At 41.2% G+C, this 23,837-nt stretch overlaps 2 protein-coding genes across 3 annotated transcripts in view; both read right to left on the bottom strand.

Annotated features, from left to right (window-relative positions):
* SLC26A5 (solute carrier family 26 member 5) overlaps positions 1 to 2,784 on the bottom strand; it is a 38,179-nt gene extending 35,395 nt beyond the window's left edge. Inside the window, exon 1 of the mRNA XM_035127393.2 lies at positions 2,627 to 2,784. The gene's annotated coding sequence lies outside the window, so the exon portion shown is untranslated. The remainder of the gene's footprint in view (positions 1 to 2,626) is intronic.
* A 3,913-nt stretch (positions 2,785 to 6,697) lies between these two features.
* Positions 6,698 to 23,837, bottom strand: part of RELN (reelin) — a 307,444-nt gene continuing 290,304 nt past the window's right edge. For both annotated transcript variants that reach the window (XM_035127392.2, XM_035127390.2), the window contains 8 exons: positions 23,400 to 23,575; positions 22,436 to 22,509; positions 21,398 to 21,559; positions 20,557 to 20,714; positions 18,937 to 19,156; positions 18,337 to 18,534; positions 16,945 to 17,043; positions 6,698 to 7,809 (listed from right to left, as the gene is read on the bottom strand). In XM_035127392.2, the coding sequence (XP_034983283.2) occupies positions 7,713 to 7,809; positions 16,945 to 17,043; positions 18,337 to 18,534; positions 18,937 to 19,156; positions 20,557 to 20,714; positions 21,398 to 21,559; positions 22,436 to 22,509; positions 23,400 to 23,575 (1,184 nt within the window). In that variant the 3' untranslated portion in view covers positions 6,698 to 7,712. The remainder of the gene's footprint in view (positions 7,810 to 16,944; positions 17,044 to 18,336; positions 18,535 to 18,936; positions 19,157 to 20,556; positions 20,715 to 21,397; positions 21,560 to 22,435; positions 22,510 to 23,399; positions 23,576 to 23,837) is intronic.

Raw genomic sequence — 23,837 nt, forward strand, 5'->3', positions numbered from 1 at the left:
GTACAGTACTACACTTCCCCCAGTAAATCCAGGTGCATGTGTATATGTACTACTATATGGGGCAGGGGTGCCAATCTTTATAGGCCCATGAGCTCATTTGATTTTGGATTGAGTGCCATGGATGCCATCCTTTCTGGTAACCTCTCTTCATTCCCTTTAGTTCAGTACCAACCTCCAACCCCGCAGAGAGATAAAAGCATGCACACACTTTAATTTTCTAAGGGAACTTAGAATTAATATGAGCCGTGAAAAGCACATAGAACTAAAAGAGGAATTGGGGAAATGCCATAATTTCAACTTTTTCCTTCAGCTCGATGTATTTTTCAAGGGAAAAGTATGTAATCATCCACACCACCTCATGACCAAGGGTGCTCCGAGGCTTTGTCAGAAGATTTCAAGGGTGCTTTCGCAGTCACTGGCAACCCCTGGTTTGTGAGGCTGTTTAAGCTCCAGTATGCAGGAAGGTTTTTATGGATATGTTAACTCCTGAATGGCCAGTTTTGTGGTAAATCAAATTTCATTTGGCAGTTTTGTACTGATTTTTATCAATGGTTTTGGAGGCATGAGGGAATTGTATTTAAAATGTTCATATACTTAATGCTTTTCATTAGTGTATTTTTTGCTGGAAGATTTGTGTGTTCTAAGCAGGCACACTAAGCCAGCTCTGTCCAGCAGAGGTTTTCCTGCAATCAGTACATTTTGATGCCTTACAATCAAGAGCAGGGGTTCCCAAACTAAGGCCCGGGGGCCGGATGCGGCCCAATCACCTTCTAAATCCGGCCCGCGGATGGTCCAGGAATCAGCATGTTTTTATATGAGTAGAATGTGTCCTTTTATTTCAAATGCATCTCTGGGTTATTTACAGGGCAAAGGAATTCGTTCATATTTTCCCCCCCAAAATATAGTCCGGCCCCCCACATGGTCTTAGGGACAGTGGACCGGCCCCCTGCTGAAAATGTTTGCTGACCCCTGATCAAGAGGCTACTTGTTTGATCACCAAAAGACTTTTGTGCATTCAAAACATGCAGCTAGCAGGCCTAATATACTTTCACAGTTAAAATATACTTGCCCTTAAGTACAGAAGCTTGGACAGAAAGCACCATAAAAATGCAGAACATTAATAAATATCGGGCAGATTTCTTTATTCGCAATACATATTCACAATACAGACTACTTTGTTCCTTATACTTTGATTGTACTACCACAACTTAAGGGCCCCCTTATTCTCAAGGAGTTATGAACACACCATTAAAGTTTTAAACAAACAGCCTTAAACAAAGGAAAAAATAGACGGTTATGTTGCTGGGGAATGAAAATGTGGAAAGGCAACTAGAAGGGGGGAAATCAGATAATGCTGGAAACGATTGTGGGATTTGGCAAAAACAAAGAAGTTTTCAAAAGCTGTGATTAAGTGATTATTATCAGCTCATTTTGGAGTTCTTGTCAGTGGTTCTCCCTAAAATCTAGAGCCAGGATCTGTGGCTGTGGGCTAAAGATGCAGGTATGGGGTTTCCCCCACCAGTGCTTCCGATTACAGGCTCTTTGCTTTTCCTCAAATATGTCAATGGAGTTGAATACTTTAGTCAGCCAGTCTCGCTTGTATATTGATACAAGTTGTAAACCTTATCCTATTGATAAAAGTGCGATAAAAGCAAAGCAAGCCACAAAGATTAAAAGAGGAAGTGCAAGATGCAGTTAACAGAATGAAACCTAGGGAGGAGAAAGAACTGCAGCAGGGAAATGAGCAGGGATGGCAAATGATGGGCTAAGGCTCGAAGAGGCTTCTCGGGTCAAGGCAAAGCAGCACTTAGAAAGGAGCTTCTTGCAACTTCTGGGTAAGATGTTTGATTAGACCCCAGGTCATGGGCGAAAAATACAAAGGTGGACAGGCTCTCTTTTTTTTACAAATAAGGTTGGCAGCCCCAATCAACAGGGGTGGCCCCTGGACTCATCCCTTAGAACCTATTTTCTTAAAACCAAGGTTCTTCCCTGAACTTTGCGAAACAAACCTTCGGGCCCACTCCGTCTCCCACACCCCAAACCAGCCTCATCCATTAGAAGGGCAAAGGCTTCCCTTTCAGCGGGCACGACTTTCTAAACAAGCCTGACTTGCCCTTCGGATACATCGCCAGGCAGGGACTAAACGTATTTAAACGAACGAACAACAAGCAGCAGCAACTACAATCAGGAGGCTTCCTTCCTCTCTCTCCGAATGAGGTTTGCCCCCCCACCCCCCAATTTCATTTTTTAAATAAAAAAACTGGCCCTGCTCCTGCTCCTAAAAGCAGCAGTCTGACCAGCGGATATACCAAGCGAGAGGAGCTGCTTCCCGCACCTTTTTTAAAAAAACCTTTCTCCCTGGACAAGTTTCGCTGGTCCTTAAAAGGGGATCGCACACACCGAAAAGCCCCGAGATCAACCCGGTCCGAAATCTGTTCTCTCTGAGGAGGAGTCGGAGTCGGTCCCGCAAGCTGCTTCTCACTCACTCATTACTTACTCACTCGGTCCCAACACGCCGAGTCTTTCCTCCGTTGCCTCAATTTTTTTACTCCTCTTTCTCTCACAAACATACAATAAATAAATAAATTAAGATTTAAAAAGGCGCCTCGCGCTCCTCGCGCCTCACCTTCTCCGCCTCCTCGCGGCCTCCCGAGGTCGTTTCGCCGCCCAAGCCCAGTAGCAACAGGAGCGGCGGCCAAGGCGGCGGCGCCCTGTTAAACGGTAACCTGAGGTAACTCTCCGCCCTCAGCCGGAGCTCTCCTCCTCCCGGCAGCCCAAAATTAGGCATTACCAACACACACGCACACATATAAAGGGCGGGCCTTTTAGGGTTTCTTCACCCCCCACCCCCGTGGCAGGGGTTGCTGGGACTGGTAGTTCCCGCGTCCGTTCCGGGCGCGAGCGAAGGAGCGGAGCGGCAACTACAAGTCCCAGCATGCCTCTCGAGGCGACCTCGGTGGCGCTGGGCCTGAGGTAAAAACCAACCCCCCCCCTCTCCGACTCCTGCCCGAAATGGCCTGCTAAACTTCTTCTCGGCCGAGGGGCTTCTTTTCCCGTTAGCGGAGGGTCTGGGGCTCTTGACGTTGTTCACAGATGAATCCCGTGAAAAGGGAGACTGACAATGACCCCCCCCCCCGATTTTGAAAGCCGACCCAGGGGAGAGCCGCGTTTTGTCCACCCATGTCGAGGGGTGGCGTCTGACAAGCTGTACAGGAGTTTCCCTCTCTGCAGAAAAACCTGGGCCCCGTTTTGAAATGGGTGTGAGACTGGGGATCTTGGCAAACCATTCTTGTCGGTTTCAAACTATTCCTGGGATTATTATTATTATTATTATTTGGGGGGGGGGTGTGAGCCACGATAAATTGGTATAAAACTGATATCCTTCAATAGTGCAGGTAGAACCTGCCAATGAATATACTCTCGTATTTAATACGGTATACATGAGTTAGCTAATTCAGGACTGTTAGACCTGAAATAGTATCTCACCCTGAGCTGCTCCTTCCCTGTAAATATCATTTTGGGGCATACCATCTCCCGGAGCTGTCCTGGATTGCGGTGCAATTATGGCCTAGCACCATAAACCACCCCACCTGGTAATTATTAGTATGATGTAATAAGTGACACCTTAACTATTGAATCCTAGGCATGTCTATTCTAAAGTAAGTCTTGTTGAGTTTCATGATTAAAGGCAAATATGTGTAGGATTGCAGTCTCCCTATTCTTTTCCTCTTCCCTACCCCCATCATTTCCTTTTGTATCATGCATGTTAGATTGCAGATATGTAGCCAAGGCCTGTGTTCTTTTTAAAAATAGTACCTAGAAATGTTAGGCACTTTCTAAATAATAAAAGCAGCAGTAGTATCTTTTGGTTCAAGGCGCAAGGTACTATTGAAGTGGATGGAACAAAATGAGCCTGAATTAATATTCTTCAGTTTAACTGGGTTGAATATCAGGTTATACGGTAAGTTGTCGTTTTTAAAAAAACTCAGTTGCAGCCAACTTACCCATTGAAATCAACAAACTTGGCTAACAGAAGCTCACTGAATTAATTGGTCTGCTTTGAGTATAACTTGGTGGGATACAAACTCAACCCTTGTTCATGTCAGGATTAGAATTGTTTGAGGCTTCGAAAGTGATGGATTAGTAACATTTGGAGTGAATTGATAAAACACTACATAAAACATACTAAGAGGGGATCCTTTATCAGCTGCCAGATAACAAGTAATTTTGGATGAGGTTGCCCCATAGTTTTATAGCTGTGAAAAGGAAAAGGGGGTGGGGTTTGGGGAAATACACACATGCATTAAAAATATAAACAACATTTTGTTGTTTAGTCGTTTAGTCGTGTCCGACTCTTCGTGACCCCATGGACCAGAGCACGCCATAAACAACATATAGACCATAAACAACATATAGAATTTGTTTTTACTTCAGAGTTTAAATGTGATGATGGAATTGTTAATGGGGCATTGTATAAATGCATTAAAATTCCTTTTATTTATATTTGATTTCATTAATACAAAAAACTAGCACCTTTTAAGCTCTACAATCAAACGTGAATGTGTGCCTTGGGGGAAATTTCAAATAAGCTATGTTTGCAGGGTTGCTTCATTGTTTGTGCTGCCCTGGCGTGAGTTGGCCGAGGCACGTCTTTCAGGATTTAGCTTTATCACTGAGCTTTTCTTTTAAGCAGTGTCTTGTGAGTCTTATGCCTCTTTCATTCACTTAGGCTGGCTCTTTTGTTAGAGATCTCAAATATCCTGCCAGTTCTTAGAAAATGGGAAGAGCTATTAACATTTCAGAATTGCATTTTATTGCATGGCTGCAAGTGTACTCTGTTTAGAATAGAATAGAATAGAATACTTTATTGTCATTGTACATAGTACAACGAAATTAAATGCCATCCCATAAAAAACAATATAAAAACATAATTACAGCCACGCACACCCACCCACACACCTATCACAACTCCCCGGGATCATATTATTTAGTTACAGCATTTAAGATTGTTACACCTCTTGGATAGAAGCTTTTTAAATCTATTTGTTCTTGATTTAATTGTTCTGTATCTCTTGCCCGAAGGCAACGGTGCAAAAAGACTATATCCAGGATGAGATGAATCCTGTAGAATATTATTTGCTTTTTTAAGGCAACGGGAGTTGTATAGTTCTTCCAGAGATGGGAGAGAACCCATCTTTTGGGCTGTGGTTATGACCTTCTGGAGCACTTTCCTATCCATGACTGTGCAGCTGGAAAACCAAGCACAGATACAGTATGTAAGAATGCTCTCTATGGAGCCTTGGTAGAAGGACACCAGCAATACATAACACACGCTACCTAAATAAATAAATAAATAAATAAATGATTGTAGTTTGGCAAAATTGTACACATTTTTCCTTTAAAAATTAGTTGTGGGATTGGAATTAACACAGGAAATCGTAAAAGACTAGAGTGAACAATAAACTCAGCCAACTCCCTACTTTCCTGGGCCAAGTTATAATACTAGCAGATAAGATTATCATGTTTTATAGTGCTCCTGTTTTTACAGTGCCACAACCATGGCACTGTATAATAATGTATTTCAGGACCCAGTAGTATCTCCTGCTATTGCTGTTTATTGATCCTGGCGAAGGGAGAAGAAATGCCACCAGCGTGTTGAGCAGATGGTTGGTGCATTGTACCATGTATGAATAATACACACACATGAGAATGGAAAATCAACAAAGTGTTTTGTGGTATCTATAGACTTAACAAATTTATTGTGGAATAGACCAGCACTGCTTCCAACTGGAAATAAATCATAGGTGGTACTACAAACAGCTGCTGCTGTATCTGTACCACCTGGGGGCTTGCCTTGCAAAGGGGTATATTCTGTGGCCCATTCTTTCAGGATCTATATATTAACCAGCTCTGACATCTGTTGAGAGTAGTATACTCGGCGAGCCCAGGGAAGGGCAGGTGGCTGTACCATGCAGGCAAGACAGAGTATGCTGATGTGACTGCAGCTCACCTGACACATGGAGAAGGGTTTTGCCTGGCTTGCATGAGGAGCTTCACTCTAGCTTGTCTCATATGTGTACCTGAAGTAATCTGGCAGACTAAGAAGCCAGAACAGGGCATAAGGGTCTTTGGAAAACAAATTATAATAGTGGTACAGTATAAGAAAATACGTTATATTAGTGTTGTTTAAGACCGTTGAAAAATCTAGCCACGATTTGTATGCCTAACTTCAGAGAAGGATTTGATCATCGTGTGCACACCTTGGAATCAACACTTGTACTTAAAGCCCTCAAAAAGAGTTGTGCCAATGTAACCACCCCTTTTCTCCTACACGAAGGGACTGTTCAGATATGACCCCCCCCCTAAATCTACCTGTTGTGAGATCAGAAGTAGATTCTAGACTTATGTGCATAACTATGTGAATAATGTTAATGTCATAAGTGAGATAGCTCTCAGGTGCATATTCACTCCCAATCACACACAATATTTTGTGAAACAAACTACCAGGTCTCTTCCCAATGCCTTTTACATTAGGTACCTAGGTGCAAAATCACATTTTTTTCAGAAGTAGGCATAATAATTAACTCTTATTTTGTGGGTATGAAAATTGTAGGTCATAAATGTGTGTGGTGTATATACCTTTGAATCGCTCCCTCTTCCCAATGAATAAGCTGTGAAAAAGGTAGCACATAAATAATTTGTTGACATTATCTTTATTGAAGCATAGAATTTTAGCTCAGTTCACTGTAGAGTGAAACATGTTTAATTCATGATAATAAGACAGTTTAGGGTTGTAGGGTCATTATGTTGCTGGTGTAGATACAACATCATAAGATACAAACATGACCCGCAATAGAAACAAACCACAAATAAACACGAAGAAACGTTCACTTTTTACAAATCACTCCATTACTACAGAGACCAAATGGCAGTTACTGTAAGTAAATCATCCACAGAGAATTGCTTTACTTTTGGACACAGAAACAGGAGTTTCTGTTTGGAGAGGGGTGGGAAAAAGTTTATCCACAGCTGCTTAGTAGAAAAGGGTTAAATGTCAAGTATTTTTTTTGCCCACAAAACAATAACCGACAGACATATCAAAGAGTAAGAATGAAGGACAATGATGTCTGCTATTAACTTTTTGATTAGGCATTTGTTTGCTTTACTCATAGCATCAGACAGTTATGTAGCCCCCAAATCAGCAGCAAATTGTTATAACAAGTCAATACAGTGCCAACGTATCAAGTTGAATACAAAGAGAACAAACAATGATAACTTAATCATATATGATACAGAGCTGAAATACAGTGCATTTAAATACCTATGTGACGAAGTATGTTAAATATTGTACTTAATATTGTCGTTTCTGACATAAAATATGAAAAGTCTTTTGTGCTTAAATGTATGCTTGTTTTGTTTTTTGTTAAAAACAGAACCAGTTGCTTACTTCCAATACTGCCACTGTAACTGGTATTACAACAGATCACAATTTTTCACAGACACATCAACATTAAAAACATTTACCTATGAGAAAATAAGTCACTTCTCATTAGATCACAGTGCGAAAAAAGTGGTGTAATGCTCCGTCTCGATGGAGGCTTTCAAAATATTCATCAATAAAAAAGTCCTGACAAACCAGACGGCAGTGCTAGATTGAAAAGAATGGAAAGCGGCACATCACAGGTTGGGAAAGAAAGGAAATGTCTTGTCCTTCACGGGAATCGCCTAAGTGACCTTCGTCTTCTGTTGTAGAAATGCCTGAGCCCATGTTGCCGTGAAAAATTCATCATGTAATTTTGTTTGCGAGTGCTGTTCAATGGAAAGAGGACGGAAGAGAAGAACTTAAGGTCCTTTTGTATATATGTTGGAAAGACCTTCCCAAGCTGCAGGTTGCATTTTTCTATACATCTTGCTTTAAACAATAATTAACATTCATACAAAATTATGTAAAAAACAAACAAACCCCAATCCAAATTAGAAGCATTTTGGACTGCTGCTGCTACTCATGGCATGGAGTGATCTGGAGCCAGCTAGGCTGCCTTAAGTTCTGTTAGTTTCAAGTTGACTATGTGCTCAATTTAAGTCCTGTTGATTTCATTGAGATTTTGACTGCAATCCTGTACATACTTACCTGGCAATTAATCTCAGAGAGTATATAGGATTGTACTAGGCATGCAAAGTTTGGATTGTACCCATGGTGTGTAAATGTGGTTTCATTACAATTCAGTTTAGGAAGATGGCTTTACATTAATTGAACATTGTGACACAATGTTTCGTTAAGATTCTAGTGCTGTCTTTATTAGTGGTAGGTACATGTGGATAAGCACCCTGGAGGATAAGCCAAGTTCCTAAAGTGAGCTCTGGATACTAGAAATGCAAAACAGCCTGACTGCTGGAAAAGTAAATGTATCATGGATAAAGAACATAATTAAGCAGAGAATTATTTTGCTTTCATTGTGCTAAACTCGTAATTGTTCAACTCCTGAGAAACACAATCAGGCTCATAAATTTTGGTTTTGCAGCCTTTTGCAGTAATTGGCTTTTGCAGTTACTCTTATTTAAATGAAATCTACTTAGTAGATTTTAGAAACCATAAGATCAGAGCTGGTAGTGTCCACAAAGACTGAAATGCTTCCACACCCCCACACCCCCGGTTTAATTCTGTTGCATAGCACCACCTCTATGAAGCAGATACAAATCGCTAACAGGCATTACTGACCTATATGTAAAAGTTAGTTCCCTGGTCTGGTCATGTACCCTTTTGCCTTCTAGATGGTACATAAACACTGCCACATTACTTTCTCCCAAATGAACAAATGACTGATAGTCTATTCTGAAAATGGAAGGGTAAATTCTATGAAATGACAGATGCTGTGAGCAAAACCTCACAGCAGAGATGGATAGTTAGATTTCACCCCTCTCTCCCATTGTGTTCCTGTTGTTTCATGCCATAGAAGGGAGTGCTGCTATCAGTTCAACCTTCCCCTGCCCTAGTTACAGAGAAGCTCGTCATCCATTGCCAGGGATCCCACTGAGTACATTCAGAGAGAGACTGCATGTCCCCAAGTGGGAGGGTGGGGGCCTGTGATCCACAGGCCTTCCTTTCCACATATCAGTTTTGGACTGATTGTGGATTTTGGTGGTGTTTGTAAGTAAAAATTAACACACTAATGTCAGCCACCCACATATGAGTGAACGGCCCTGAACTGTTACATGACTGCTGTGGCACTTTATTCAGTTACCACAATCACAGGAATTGCTGCTGGCCATGCCAAGGATGGCTGGGCTCATGTGTTATGTTTGTTCACTTAAGTACATGCCTGATGATGAATGTGATTGTTTATGTAGACAGAACAAGTAAAAGTCTGAACCGGCATTCTTCCAACAGACGCTTCTCAAATGTTAACGTTGCTCATATGTGAGAAATTTAAATACCAATATCTCAAAGCAAGATAAAAGAACTTAATGAATTGCTGTATTGCCACAGCAGCACATGGAATGTAACCACCTGTGCCAAAACCAGAATTAAAACCCAAACCAAAATGATTCTTGCCTAATCTACCACAACTTCCTGCTGTTGTTTTAAAATGGCTTTGATCTAGTTCTCATTGAGATGGTAAACTAAGTCTATAGCACTTCAGATGATGGGTTCAGGAGAAAGCTTCTCTCCTGGTCTCTTTAACGTACTAGCAGGGCCGGCTCTAGGTAGAGCCCCGGTGGTGCGTTGTGCCAGGGCGCCGGGCCGGATAGGCCGGGCGCCGCGCGGCTTTGCTGCGCGGAAACCATGCTGCGCCCTGCAAAGGCAGGGGCGCCGGAGTGATCTCCGCCCCTCAGCACCAGGGCGCCCGACCTGCTCGAGACTGCCCTGCGTACTAGCTTTCTGTGTAGAGAGATCCTTCCCTCATCCCATACTCCAACATTTCTCTGATGAAAATAGGGGCACCCCATTCCATAATGATAATTTTACTATTCATACCCCACACATCCTACTGGGTTTCCCCAACCACTCTGGGCAGCTTCCAACATATAAAAAACATTTAAAAAACTTCCCTATACAGGATTGCCTTCAGATGGCCCAGGGGTCGGATAAGGGCATACCCTCCAACATTTCTCCAATGAAAAATAGAGACATCCTAAGGAAAAGTGGGACATTCCAGGATCAAATCAGAAACTGGGATGGCTTCTCCTAAATCAGGGATGTCCCTGGAAAATAGGGACACTTGAGAAGCATTCAATCATGTGAGCCCCACTGCACTGCTAAATTTGCCCCCTGGATGTATGCAATGAAGATGTGTGCAAGAAGCTGCTCATGTTTAGGCTTAGGACAAGAGGGCAGGCTAAGCAGAATGACTCCACTTTCCAGGATAATAGAAGAAGGGGGCTTTGGTCCCTTGGAAGTATGAGCTCTGTCACAAACTATACTTCCTATGCAGTGAGCAGCCAGCATGAAATTATTTAATCTCATGTGACTGATTATTTATTGCTCTTAAAAAAATAAAAATGAATTATAGCAGCCCAGTATGTGCTTCTGTGCTTATATTTGTAGATTTGAAACTGTATGGATTGAGCTTCTATGCTGTATTTTGAAACTCTGAAGACTGAAATAAAGGCATTTGACAAGACTCCTGGGTGCATATGTCGATAGACTACAGCTGTTAAAGGCATCAGACAACACAGGACAACAGGATTATGCTTTTTACGGGCAGAGAAGTTCACGTTTCCATGTTTGCTGGTGTAAATGAATCTGATCAATGGCAGCTTCAAGCCACAGTATCAGACTTAGCTAAGTGAGCAAAAGAATATTTGTAAAAGTATAATGGCTGCATGGATATTTTGGTAATAAGTTTACTTACCTTACTCTAGTGTAAAACCAATGACAGCAAATAATGAAATACAACACAAATTAGAAAATGTATTTCAATGCATGCAGCACTGTGATTAGTCATAAAAGACTGATGAGGTTTAGAGGCAATATAGGATTTTTCATCTCTTTTGAAAATAAAAATTGAACAAATTACTTTCTGATTTTAGAAAAAAGCTTATTTCATCATTCAAATAATTTTACAAGTATAAATTGTTATAGAAATACAACCACATAGCTGAATGTTCACATAAATAATGAGAAAATTAATATAATGCTGCAATATTTCAACAGTTTCTTTTCTGTGCTGGAGTAGGTATAAACTTTCCTATACATATAGTAATGGCTCTGTGCTTAGGAGATAAAGCAAAGAAAGATGGCTATTGAAATGAATGCAAGTTCATACTGCTAAAAGCTAGATTTCACATCTAAAACTTTTAAGAAAAAGCATGGTGATTCTTTGCAACAAAAATTTCAAAAATAATTTGTGCCAAAACCGTGAAATTATCTCAATAATGAAAAGCGTGATATTTATGGAAAGATTAACAACATGCGCATGATTATTCCAATTTTGATAAAGATAATATTTGTAAAAGGAATTATGGGGCTACTTCTAAATTCATGTGCCATTAACATTTGATGGGAGTCACTGAACAAGGAAGGGAGACCAAGTGTCCCATCCTTCAGCTATTAGTAATATTTGATAACTCTGTTTCTTAAGTCACTAATAAGGGCTTGACTTCTTCACAAAGAAACGATTATTCAAGATGGACATGCCGAAAAAGAAAGAAAGTGTGTGGTTCCACAGCATAGCAATGCAGGCAGTGAGCTTTGACTAAGGGAGAAGTGACATGCACAGAGAATACAAAGTTGGTTCCAAGTTTTAGTCTTGGAGTGCAAAGGAGTGCAGAGAGCAAAAATTATTTCCCAGAAAGGAAGTATTTATGCTAAAAAGACCCCCTCCCCAGGTCCAAGTCAGTGATTTGCCTAAAAATGTTTCTCCCCCAACCAAATATTATGCAATCAAGAATGCAATGAATTCTAGGGCTTATAATTTAAGAGACAGAGAGCCAAAGTAGATGTGATAATTGTTCACACCGTTGGTCCTTGATGCCAATGGAATCTTTCCTCCCATCACAAAGAGCTGAAATGGTGTGACAAGTTCTGATCAGGAGCATAACGGGAGCAAAGGTTTACAAGTGCTGTAAACTGCCCTGTGATCTTCAGATGAAGGATGGTAAACAAACTTTTAAGAATAATAAGTAGTTGTAGTAGTAGTAGTAGTAGTTAAAGCTCCTCTCCCTCTCCCTCACCATGCTCCCAGTCAGGCTCCACACCACAATGGCTATTTGTGAATCCAAAAACAACTGCACAAGGCTGAACTGTGTGACAAACATTGGGCTGTCTTTTGACTACACCCCTGCAGATGCACTCTTCCATTGTCTCCCGAGACAGACAGATGCCAACAACAATAAGTTTACTGTGTCCATTCATTTAAGTGGGGGGTACTCTGAGTATGACTAACATCAGGTTTAACCCTCATATCTAGTTTGGGTTATGTGACATGGTCTCTTAAAAGATAAAAGTCTCAGAGTTCTTTAGTCCCTGCTGGCATTTTCCTACTGGCATAGATAGGAGGAGCCAACATGGAATGGCCACTGAATGGGATTAATGAATGCCATAATAATAAGGAACTGCAGGTGCCTCTGTAGATCCATCCCCCCCCATGTGCCTATAACCTCAGTTTGCACGGTGCAGTCCTTCCTTTTTGTGGTAGGTGGATCATGTGGCTGGGGTATATTTCTGTAGCTGGGGTGGTCAATGTGGTACCCTCCAGATGTTGCTGGACTATTAACAGCCATCTGCCCCAGAAAGCATGACCAATGCTCAAGATGAGAGTTGTAGTCCAGCAATGTTTGGCTAAGCTTGTCCTATGAAATGGACATCTTTCTGCATCTTGTTCAGGTTCCGGATGCAGAAGGGAGCTGCTCATAACCTAAGGCAGAGCTTTCCAAATTGTGTGTCGCGACACGTTAGTGCGTGTTGGTGGCAGTGTGTTGCACAAACGCTCCCCATGCTCCTCCTGGGGCTGGAAAGGGGTTAGTTTAACCTCTGGTTGGCTAGTAAAACTGAATTTGTGTGTCGCAAAATGATGCATGTCTAAAAAGTGTGCCAACAACATGACAGTTTTGGAAAGCTCCAACCTAAGGGTTCTTCCTGAACTCTGCTTGTGTTGGAGACAGGCCCTTAGAATAAGACTGTAGGAAGGCTATAGATGCAGGGCCAAGGAGGATTACCTTTAAGAATTGTGTAGAAGAGGGAATTTTTGCACATGGCAGCTTTCATGCAGAAATAAGAATAGCTGCAGCACCTGGAATTTTCTCTTCTGTCCTGCTTTTATAAGTACAGTGGCCCTTTTGCATCTAGTGGCCCTACTTATAGATCAGCTAGTTGATGCTGTATATCCAGTTACGGTAACCATAGGACATTCATTTCCTTAACTCTCTTTAATATATGTTCAGATGCTTCTTCTTCTATTAATTCCCATGGATGACTGCCCTGAAATCTAGTTGGCTCCTTAGGAAGTGCCTTTCCTCATATACAGATAGAATTAAGATTTACAACGAGAATTTTACAGTGCTACGCCAGATGCTATCGTTATTTGATGTAAGATGGTCCACTATTAGAAAAGGGCCATCTTAGTGCCGTTTCCAAATATGAGAGTTTATTAAGACTTTCCAATGGTAGGTAAAAACCAACTTTCTGTTAAACTCATTGTGGAAACTGAGAGGACTGACCTATTTGGTTTTTTTTTCCGCTGTTGCTTTAATGTGCAAAATTATTACATTTTTAATGCTGTTTTTTACTTATTCTTTAAAAGCCACTTTGTGAGCCTCTGCAGAAGAAAGTAGCATATATATAGAAAAATCTAAAGTATCTCATAGTAAGAAATATCAATTCCAACTTTAATATGAAAGCTCTATCCTCCCTGCCTCCCCCATTAATTTTTAAAGATGAAAATCTTGAAAAGTTAGGATTTACCCAAGCTACCTATATTCTACCCCAAAATGCAGTATTTTAAAAATGTATTTGTGTGTATTCTGTATGCATAATCTGCATCAAATGTACTTGGTAAATTAAGAATAAAGCTCTGTTTCCTTTTTCTACTTCAAACTTAGATTTTGATTTTATGGAGGCAAATTCAGCAAGGTGTGTTTAAAATAACAAAGACAAAAAGCAAAAGGCAGCCAAGCGTGAATCAATACTTAGTGCTGAGGAAAGGCTGTAATTTGGGGTGGGCATGAGTGACATGCAAGCAGGTGCCTTGCAGCAAAGTCTAGAGCAGGACTATCTAGATGCCGTAATCCGAGTTGCTATTGTCATACGGTATTTACTACTTTAAATTAGGGCTGTCCATAGACCAAAGTTGAGGTTTGGAAAGACAGTTTACAGTCTTGCTTTAACAGAGTCAGCCACGGCTGAAGATACAACTAGCAGTTTGAAGCTATTTAATGGCAATAAGATATTTCCTCAAACTAATTCACCATCATTTTAAAAAAGCATCAACACAATGGCTTGGATCCAGTTTTCACAAGTGCTCATTTGCCTCCCCAAAGCTTCCCCAGTGGTTCTGAGAGTCAAGTAGCCCTTCAGAATGAGATGGGATGGGGTGTAAGAAATACTGTAGATGTTCTCTGAATGTGCCGGATAGTGTAGAGCATATTCTCTTTCATTGTCCACTCCACAGCATGCTGCGTGAACGTGTGTTGTCCCCCCTTCTGGGTGCTCTGACACCGCAGCATGGTAGAAATGTTGGATTCTGCCTGTCTGACATTGATCATAAGGTGACTGCGGGAGTAGCTGAGTTTTTGGCAGCAGTGTCTCAAGGAGTAGTTTAATAGGAAGAAATCTCAGATTATATATATACATACACATACAATTAGTATATGTTGTTTACTGTTGCCTCTTTGTATGCATTTTAAATACTTTTGTATGTGATTCTTTTTCTTGCAATTCTGTTTGTAAAATGCCTAATAAAGGTTTGATAGTGATAATGTAAGGGGTCGTAAACAGAGAAAAATCCAGCAGAGGCATCTTGCACAAATGGGAACTCATGCAAGGCACATCCACCCGATTTTCTCCAATTCCTTCCTCTCACTGTAATCCTCTGTGCTGCATTCTGTAGAGTCTCCTGATGTCCAGAAGCAGCTTTGGGTTGGGAGGAACTGCAGTAGGGGGAGCATGGGGCAAGTCTAGATCCAAGCCAGTGGCTCTGAACTTTTTAAAATTAGTTGTGCCCACATCCTGTTACTCTCAGTGGGACATAACTTGGGGACTTTAGTCACAACTAACTTTTAGCTGGATTGGGACCACCACCTGACCCAATCATACTACGGTATTAGCACTTTTCACAGATAAAGTATATGACAAAAGTGATAATTGTATAGTGTACCAATTAATACTTCCACAGCCCTAATTTAAATGTGAATCAAGAAGCCAATAGTTTAACAGCTGAGCAAAAAGGTTTGAGGATATAATCCAAGCTCCATAAACTCTCCATTACTCTTTGAAAGCTTTAAATAAAATAACATTTGAACCTATCTATTGGGAAGGCACACCTCTCTCGGCCAACCACTGTAGCGATGAATCCCAGCCCGTCATGACACTAGAATTTCAGGAACTAAATTGTTAGAGAAAAAGTTGATCATCTTTCTGTGATGCAATAAGCATAAACTGGTTATTCTGATTGTGAGACCATTTTAGCCAGGGGAAGAATCAACAGGACAAAAACATTTTACTTGGTAAGATTGTGGCAGGGAAATGGATGTAGTGCTGTCTGCCCACAGAAACTGCTATAATGAACCCTGTTTCTGAACACCACCTGCTTAATGGGGAAAAGGTGGGGGTGTGTGAATAAGGCATTAGTTGCTAAAGCTGAAGCCCAAGTCTATTGCACAATTCTCCCGCAATGCTAGGCCAACCATGGCTTGAATGAACAAACTTGTGGATTCCCAGAGAAAATATTGTTGCTGTGGTGCTCCTCCTTAAATCTTGCTGCCGCTGTGCTACTTAAGTCATGGTTTGACTTAGCTTCACCTGAGTTTATTCTTTGTCTCTCCCAATCCACAATCAGTAAACCATGAACAAAACCTTGGTTACAACTTGTGGCTAGTCTGAAGCGAGACTAATATACTGTAATGCTAAACCAGGCCATGCCTTAGACCTGAGTAATTCAACAGTAGCAGGACTGCAGGAGGAGCACAGTGACTGCAATCTTCAGGAACCCACTGCCTGTTTACACTAAGTCATGGTTTGGCTTAGCGTTACAGGTGAATTGTGTTCATAACTGCAGAAGAACAACATACAGTGGTACCTCGGTTTATGAACACAATTGGTTCCAGAAGTCTGTTCATAAACTGAAGCGTTCATAAACTGAAGCGAACTTTCCCATTGAAAGTAATGGAAAGTGGATTAATCTGTTCCAGGGGTACTTAAACTGAAGCGTTCATAAACTGAAGCGAACTTTCCCATTGAAAGTAATGGAAAGTGGATTAATCCGTTCCAGATGGGTCCGCGGAGTACTTAAACTGAAGCGTTCATAAACTGAAGCATGGGTGTAATTGGTTCCGGAAGTCTGTTCATAACCTGAAGCGTTCATAAACTGAAGCGAACTTTCCCATTGAAAGTAATGGGAAATGAATTAATCCGTTCCAGATGGGTCCACGGTGTTCATAAACCGAAAATTCATAAACCGAGGTGTTCATAAACCGAGGTTCCACTGTATACTACAGTTCTGTAGTGTGCTTCAAAATGCCATTCAGCTTCACACCTTACTCGCTGAAACACACGCATCCTCTTTCATGGACAATGGGACACAGATATATCAACAATTCAAAAGCAGTTTAAACAGCCTATGTCCCCTTCCTGCATTTTACAACAGTGCCCAGTGCAGCTGACCTCAAATACCCTCTCCTGGAACTAGGAAGCGCTCCTTACTAAACTGAAATGTGCCATGCTGTGGAAAAACCAGCACTTTCCAAGATGAGGGTGGTGGTTGATACGAGACAATGCTTTATACTCACTGAACAACTTCTACGTGGTCCAGAGCCCACTGATCATGGCCTGTGCCATTGTGGCGGGGCTGCCACCAGCGAAGTAGCACTCCCTTCATTCGTGCCTCCCTAAAGGGGCAGACAGAGGAGGAGAGGTTAGAGAGGAGACAAGCAGACGTTTAGCATGCATGGGGGGTTATCCCTGAAGAGGCACTGCTTGTGGTCCTTGGACATGACAATACAATTCTCTCGTAGTCTTATCTTTTCTTATCTGTACAGTATATCACAGTCTGTTCCGGGAGATGCAGAGAAGAAATTTTGAAATGTGTTTGGCAATAAACAACAAACAGGAAACAAGACTCATATGCATTGTTTGAACTACAGTGTGCTTCCAGGCGATTTCAAGATTTATCAAGATTAACAGCGTTCTGAAATTTTTTTTTTGAGGGTGGGGTGCATTTATGATACTAGTATGATGCCAAAGTCAGACGGTCCAATCCTATTAATGGATTTTTAGCTACCATGTCACAAAATGTGTTTAATCCTTTCTATACCCATCACATTTTTCTCTGCAAACCCTTCCCCTAGCAACCTTTCAACCCAGTTGATTGGGAAATCCAATCTTGGAACAGGTTGCAATTGTGGCTTCTTATTTGAAGAGGTCCCCAGACCCCTGCACACTGGAGACAAGTAACCAGCTGGGAACCCTCAATTTGCTGCAAAATGTCAAGTCTTAGGCTAAGTTTTATTTACTTGCCATAGAACTAGCAGCAGAGGATTGTCCCCTAGGGCAAGTAGGACACTGCCCCACCAAGCCCAGTCAGTCCCCAGCCAGCTTCCACCTGCCTATCGCCTCACAAGCAGTCTAGCAGGTAGTGCTGGCTGTCAGCTTCCTCCTCAGTCTCAGTATTGCAAGGAGGAGGATGGGGACAAAACCAGAAGTAGGAGGATCTGCCTGCCATTGACTCTGTCTCCACCTTCTCTTTTGGGCTCCCTGCTTTCCACCCCTACCAGTTCGAAAGGGCAGCAGGCTCCACTGAGTACAAGTAATGAAGACCAACATGAAATTGTAACAACATCTCTTGGGGGAAATGACAAATTACTGTATAATATCTCTGGAAAAGTCACGAGTGAATACAGACCACATAATTTTCACTTTTAAACTATATTGGCTCAGAAAATAATAGGTCCTTCTTTCACAGTTCAATCTTTTTTTAAAAAAAGATTTAGTTCTTTAATTAAAAATGCTGGTGTCTCATAAATAACTTTTAACGGTCACATCCATCCCCCTCCAGGGCAAGACCCATTTCACTTTTCAGTGTCTGCCCCACCCACCCTGGTTTTTACTTTAATGTGTGGTTGGGTTTCTTTTGTATGAATTGTCTGCCGTAAGAGACACTAGTAGTATTCCTCGGTACTTACAGTGGTACATTGTAAGACACTCTTTGGGCTTGTATAAAGTCCTTTGGTTGATGTTGTGCAATGACTTGCCATGTAATCCCATTATTTACACTGTACTGGAGCAACACTGCCTTGTCCACCGTATTAGGATCACTTAGATTGGTGTTACAGCTGTCTGTCTGAGAAAGGCTTCCGATTTGCAAAACAAACATTATTTTGCTGTGGGAAAAAACCACGAGAGGAGAGGTTAAAAGAATAGAAATTACTTTACTGCACGATCTAACAGTTAAGAGTATAACTACTAACAATAAAACTGACTCTTACAAGAGTTAAGATTCTTTGGGAGGAATTCCCATGTGGTGCCAAGGCAATTTGTCTGACTGAATGCCTCTGTGTTGGAGGTGAGCTCATCTGGCCATAGCACCTTTTGGCCTAGGCCAAATGAGTGGAGGGAACAACAGAACACAACTCATGTTGCAAAACAATCCCTGTAATTTTATTTCCTAAGGTTATTTTCATACCACCTGTGCCCCTAATATCACTGAATGTCATTGTGTTCAACACTAACTTTCTCACACAACTAATTTTTTAAATTTAAGATTCATAACAACACAAAATTACCTTGCTCGGGTCAAATCCAGGGGCTTAGTAACAGCTTGCCTTATCTGGCATCCGTTGAAATACAGAGAATCTCCATGTGCAAAGGGTGCCAGCTGCCCACATCCGTTCCCTATAACCCCACCCTGGATAGTTTCCCAATTTATTTCAGTTACTCTTGCAGATTCAAAATTATCTTTAATATAACTGGGAAGGTCGTGGCTGAAAACAGAGCAGTCATCCCCTGAAAAAGAAATAAATAAAAATTACAATGCTGACAACACTGAGATACTCTGAGAATTTATGTTCATGGTTAAGAAAAGCCTGTGCTTCAGGTGAAGTCCTTGAACTTGGGGCTGAGGGAAAGTGAAATCTCTTGATGCTCTACTTGAAATATTACCCTAGAAGTGCACCAAGCTTTTCCTCTCCCGACACTTAAGAACACTGAAAGTCACTTTTAAGTCTTCAGATACAGGGTCTTTTATTTGTAGACTGATTGAATTATAAACATTCATTGATTTTCAAATAACCTATGTTAAAAATGCCATATATTTTCTTTCCCAGTTTTAGCCCCATATAAAAAATAAATACATTTTTGAAAAGGTGGTAGATAAAGCATCTTATTCCACACATATATTCAAGACTAGCTGCCATAATGCATCATACTTGTCTTGACATCATTCACAGACATAACTTTTTCAGAGCAGAAACACTATTGATAGGACACTGGTTATGTTTGCACATGTTGGGAATACAGATTAAATCATTTACCAAATATGCTCTTTGGTAAATTCACTATCCTTAGTAAATGTTAATACCATATATGGCCTTCAGACAGCCATAGGAGTGCATTGTTCCCACCAGTCCTCTGAATGTGTAGCACCACATTTGAGGAACCCAGAACTTATTCCTCTGAACAGTACTTGTACAACCAATAATGGGGTGGTGGAAACCCTCATGTTTCTCTCTCTCGTTACTGACGGTATTTGGGCTAAATACCACCCAAACCACACTGAGGGACTTATTACTGTAGTTAACCAATCATTTAAATGGCAGTTCTCACATAGCTATTCTGGTGGTTTGCTAGATTGTCACTGGAAGGCTGGACCCTTGCAGGACTGAATTTTCCCAATTCAAAACTGAAAACAGAAATGGCTTCCATAAGTAGGAACTGCAGGGGTATTTGAGTTTTAGGTACCCTGTCAGTAGCAGATGGCATGAAGGAGCAGTACCCCTCACCTGACAGCAGGTAAGGGGAGGTGTCAGCATGGTGCAAACACATTGGCAGAATTACCAGATTGGTTCCGCTGACCTCCCCAGGTCAGCTGTCAGGAGATCAGGTGAGTGCCGCCTCCCCAGCACACCGTCTGCTACGGCAACCTGTGATTTGTGCAAGCAAGTACACATTTTTTTGGAGGGGCTAGGTGGAGCTAGATCTGTGTGAAGTACTATTATTGACAGGTGAAAGATGGTCTCTGTATTCACATTTCCAAACTTTTTAGGCACCAGCCACACATTGCCTAGGAGTCTCAGCAGACTTCCTCTGAAGCATGGTGGATTCCAGACCCTTTTTGCTGTGTAATATTGAGTTAGTTTCGATGGACTAGGTTTAAATAATAATAATAATAAAAAGGAACATGACACCTTGGTATCCTTCATCACAAATGCAAATGGCTCCGGTCGTACAGTATCCATGGCCGCCACAGAGTTTTGGGCAGGATTCTCCAATGTACACATGATCAATTGCCCAGCTTTGCTTTTCTGATTCTTCTCCTTTTTGTATCCACCGGAACTGAGTTGCACTGCAAATAAAATAGCCACCGTGAGCCAGAGAGGAATGGCTGGATTATGATGGGGAGACCAGGGTTCAAACTGTCAGTCAGCTAGAAAGCTCTCTGGGTCACCTTGGGCCAGCCCCTCCCTCCCTCTGCCTCACAGTCTCACAGAGTTGTTGTGAGGATGAAGTGGGGAGAGGGAGAACCATAAATGCCACACTGAGCTCCTTGGAGGAAAGGTAAGGTATAATCGTAACAAACAATACAGCCTAACACAAAAGATTTTATTGTAATATTGGCACACATTATAGGCATGTTAGACAACGGATAGAGACTACCATGTGTATGCATGCTGCAGCCGCCGCCTTGGGTGCTGTTTTACTGCCTTCTGTGTATTATTACAGTTACAGCCTCTGTTTCAAGGGGCTGTGGAAGATGCAGGGCATTAAAATCACAAACGTTATTTTGTCCAATATATCACAAGTAATGGAGCAGGGTGTCTGCTGAAGGCACTGAACCTCCAAGACATTCTCTTGGAAGCACTATTTATTTTTACTGTGGGGAAATATTTCCCCAATAATATTGATTATGTACCAGAGCGGAGAGAAAATAATGTTTTAAATTGCCTCTTCTTCTACGCCCTCAACCAGTGCCAGCTAAGCAGATGATGTTTTATTGCAATGCAATAAGATGACCTTTCAGTAACCTACCTGGATGAGACATGATCTGGCAGCTGGACAGTTATTCTCTTCCAAGTGGAGCTGTTGACAGAGTTATAGATTGTAGCTTCATGGAACTGAAATGGGGAGCAGCCAACACTATTAGAAGACGATGGAAGACATTGTGTCTGGACAAGCTGCCATGAATCTACCCTGAAAGAAGCAAAGGAAATAATATTGTTACAGCAGCTGAAGAGAATAATAAAAAAAGTCGAGTACCTACTAAAGGTCATGGAAATGGGTGTATTAAAAAAATATTATCCTTAACAATATTCTTCCAAGTAGAGTTATAAACAGACAAAGATTGAAGTCCTGTATTCTGTGCCCAGTCATAGATTTTCTTATCCTAATTCCATTATATAGGAACTTTGTCAGGAGCAGTGGAATAAATCTGGTAAGAACAAGGTCCCTATGTAGACTGGATGTTTTGGTTCAATAAGTTTCACAGGCACATTTATGACTTAAAGCCTGACGTGTCGAGTGAATTCCTGCAAATTCCACATTTCTAATTCCATAATGGGTAGGGGGCCAAGCTAGTTCCAAGGATCTTCTGATCGCATAGATAATTAATTAAGAAAAGTGGTCTAACAAGATACATCAGATTCCAAAGAAAGCTGCAATGATGAATTTAGGACAGCTTTAGCTACTCATTCTTTCTATATATTTATTGCATTCTTATGATGATGTTTGGATCTTATTTTATTTATTTACGATTCATTTGAATGTTTATGATCCATGCTTTCATACATATATCAAGATGGCATACAACATAAATATACAATAAAACCAATCAACCCGTATCTGAAAAAATGTAATTAAAAAATAATAATAAAACAACAAAAGATACTGGACGGCTCCAAACAGTGATTTTACTGTTTAAGTATATGCTAATCAACTTGTATATTTTGGGCCTCTTGAACTGTGTGTCTGTATATAATTTAAATGTATAATATAAAATGATTTTTAAAAGAATTACTTCAAGTTTTCAAGCCCATTCCACAATATATCTCACTGTGGACAAGGATTTACCTAGCATCCTTGGTATATTCTAACATCACAGAATGGAGGTCTCCACAAGATGTTGCTTCACAGCCAACTACAATCTGAAACAAACACAATAGCAATTTAATTTTAACTAAAATCAAAGCAACATCCTTCTAGCTTTGACATTCTCTTTCCTTCCTTCCCTGTCTGTTATAACCTTTTGCATGGATGAGCCAATGTTTTCTAGCCAAATAGGCATCCTAATTTTTCCTGAGCTTCAGTTAATCAACATCCTGGTAAAGGTAAAGGTAAAAGTACCCTTGATCATTAGGTCCAGTCACAGACGACTCTGGGGTTGCTGCGCTCATCTCGCTCTATAGGCCGAGGGAGCTGGCGTTTGTCTGCAGATAGCTTCCAGGTCATGTGGCCAGCATGACTAAGCCGCTTCTGGCGAACCAGAGAAGTGCACAGAAACGGTGTTTACCTTCCCGCCTGAGCGGTACCAGTTTATCTACTTGCACTTTGATGTGCTTTCGAACTGCTAGGTTAGCAGGAACAGGGACTGTGCAACAGGAGCTCACCCCGTCGCGGGGATTCGCACCACCGACCTTCTGATCAGCAAACCCTAGGCTCTGTGGTTTAGACCACAGCGCCACCCTAGTAAAGGTAGTGCTGCTATAATGACATTCCATTTGTGAGGGGGGGGGGGGTAACTGGCTTCCTTCAGGGGAAAATGTTGCCCTTGAGATAAATGGAACACAATAAAATATCCCTTTCCTCTAGTTGTTTCTAAAGCCTGGACAGTGCTCTTTGAACGGAAGTAGTATTTATGCATCAATGTTATTGTTAGACACCCTAATGTGATTCCAATAAATTCTAATAAGCAATATGCAGTAAATATTTGATAGAAATCCGAACCAGGCACCCCACTTGACCCTGTCAGAATTTCCAGGCAAATCTGATGTCTATGGACTCAACATTTTACTTTGGAAGAACAGAAGCTTCTTACTTTAAACTGTATCATATATCCTGGTTGTATAATGAGTTCCCGAGAGGACAGGATATTGTTCGTCTGATCCTTTTTCTTATTTGGCCAGTAGAGATGAAATGATGGGTTGCCACAGAAGCCTGCAGTCCTGACGGCATTTGGGTAGAAACTCCAGTTTTCTTCATGGGAAATGCCTTCTATTAACATCAATTAGACAAAATCAAGGAGGAGTTTCATAATGTTCCAATACGTACTAAATAGATAAAAGTATTTTTGTGTGTGTGTATTCATAATAGAATGATAGAATATTCCAAAAAGCGATAGACAGACAGACAGGACATATATTGTTTGCGTTATTTTCATCCTTCTCCCACCAGAGTTCTTTGAGAAGGGGTGTGCATGTACAGTATTTTTTTTCCATAATGGAAAACATGGTGATGTACAGGGGGCTCCCAGATG

This window comes from Zootoca vivipara, chromosome 10 (genome assembly GCF_963506605.1).
Source record: "Zootoca vivipara chromosome 10, rZooViv1.1, whole genome shotgun sequence".
Lineage (NCBI taxonomy): Eukaryota > Metazoa > Chordata > Lepidosauria > Squamata > Lacertidae > Zootoca > Zootoca vivipara.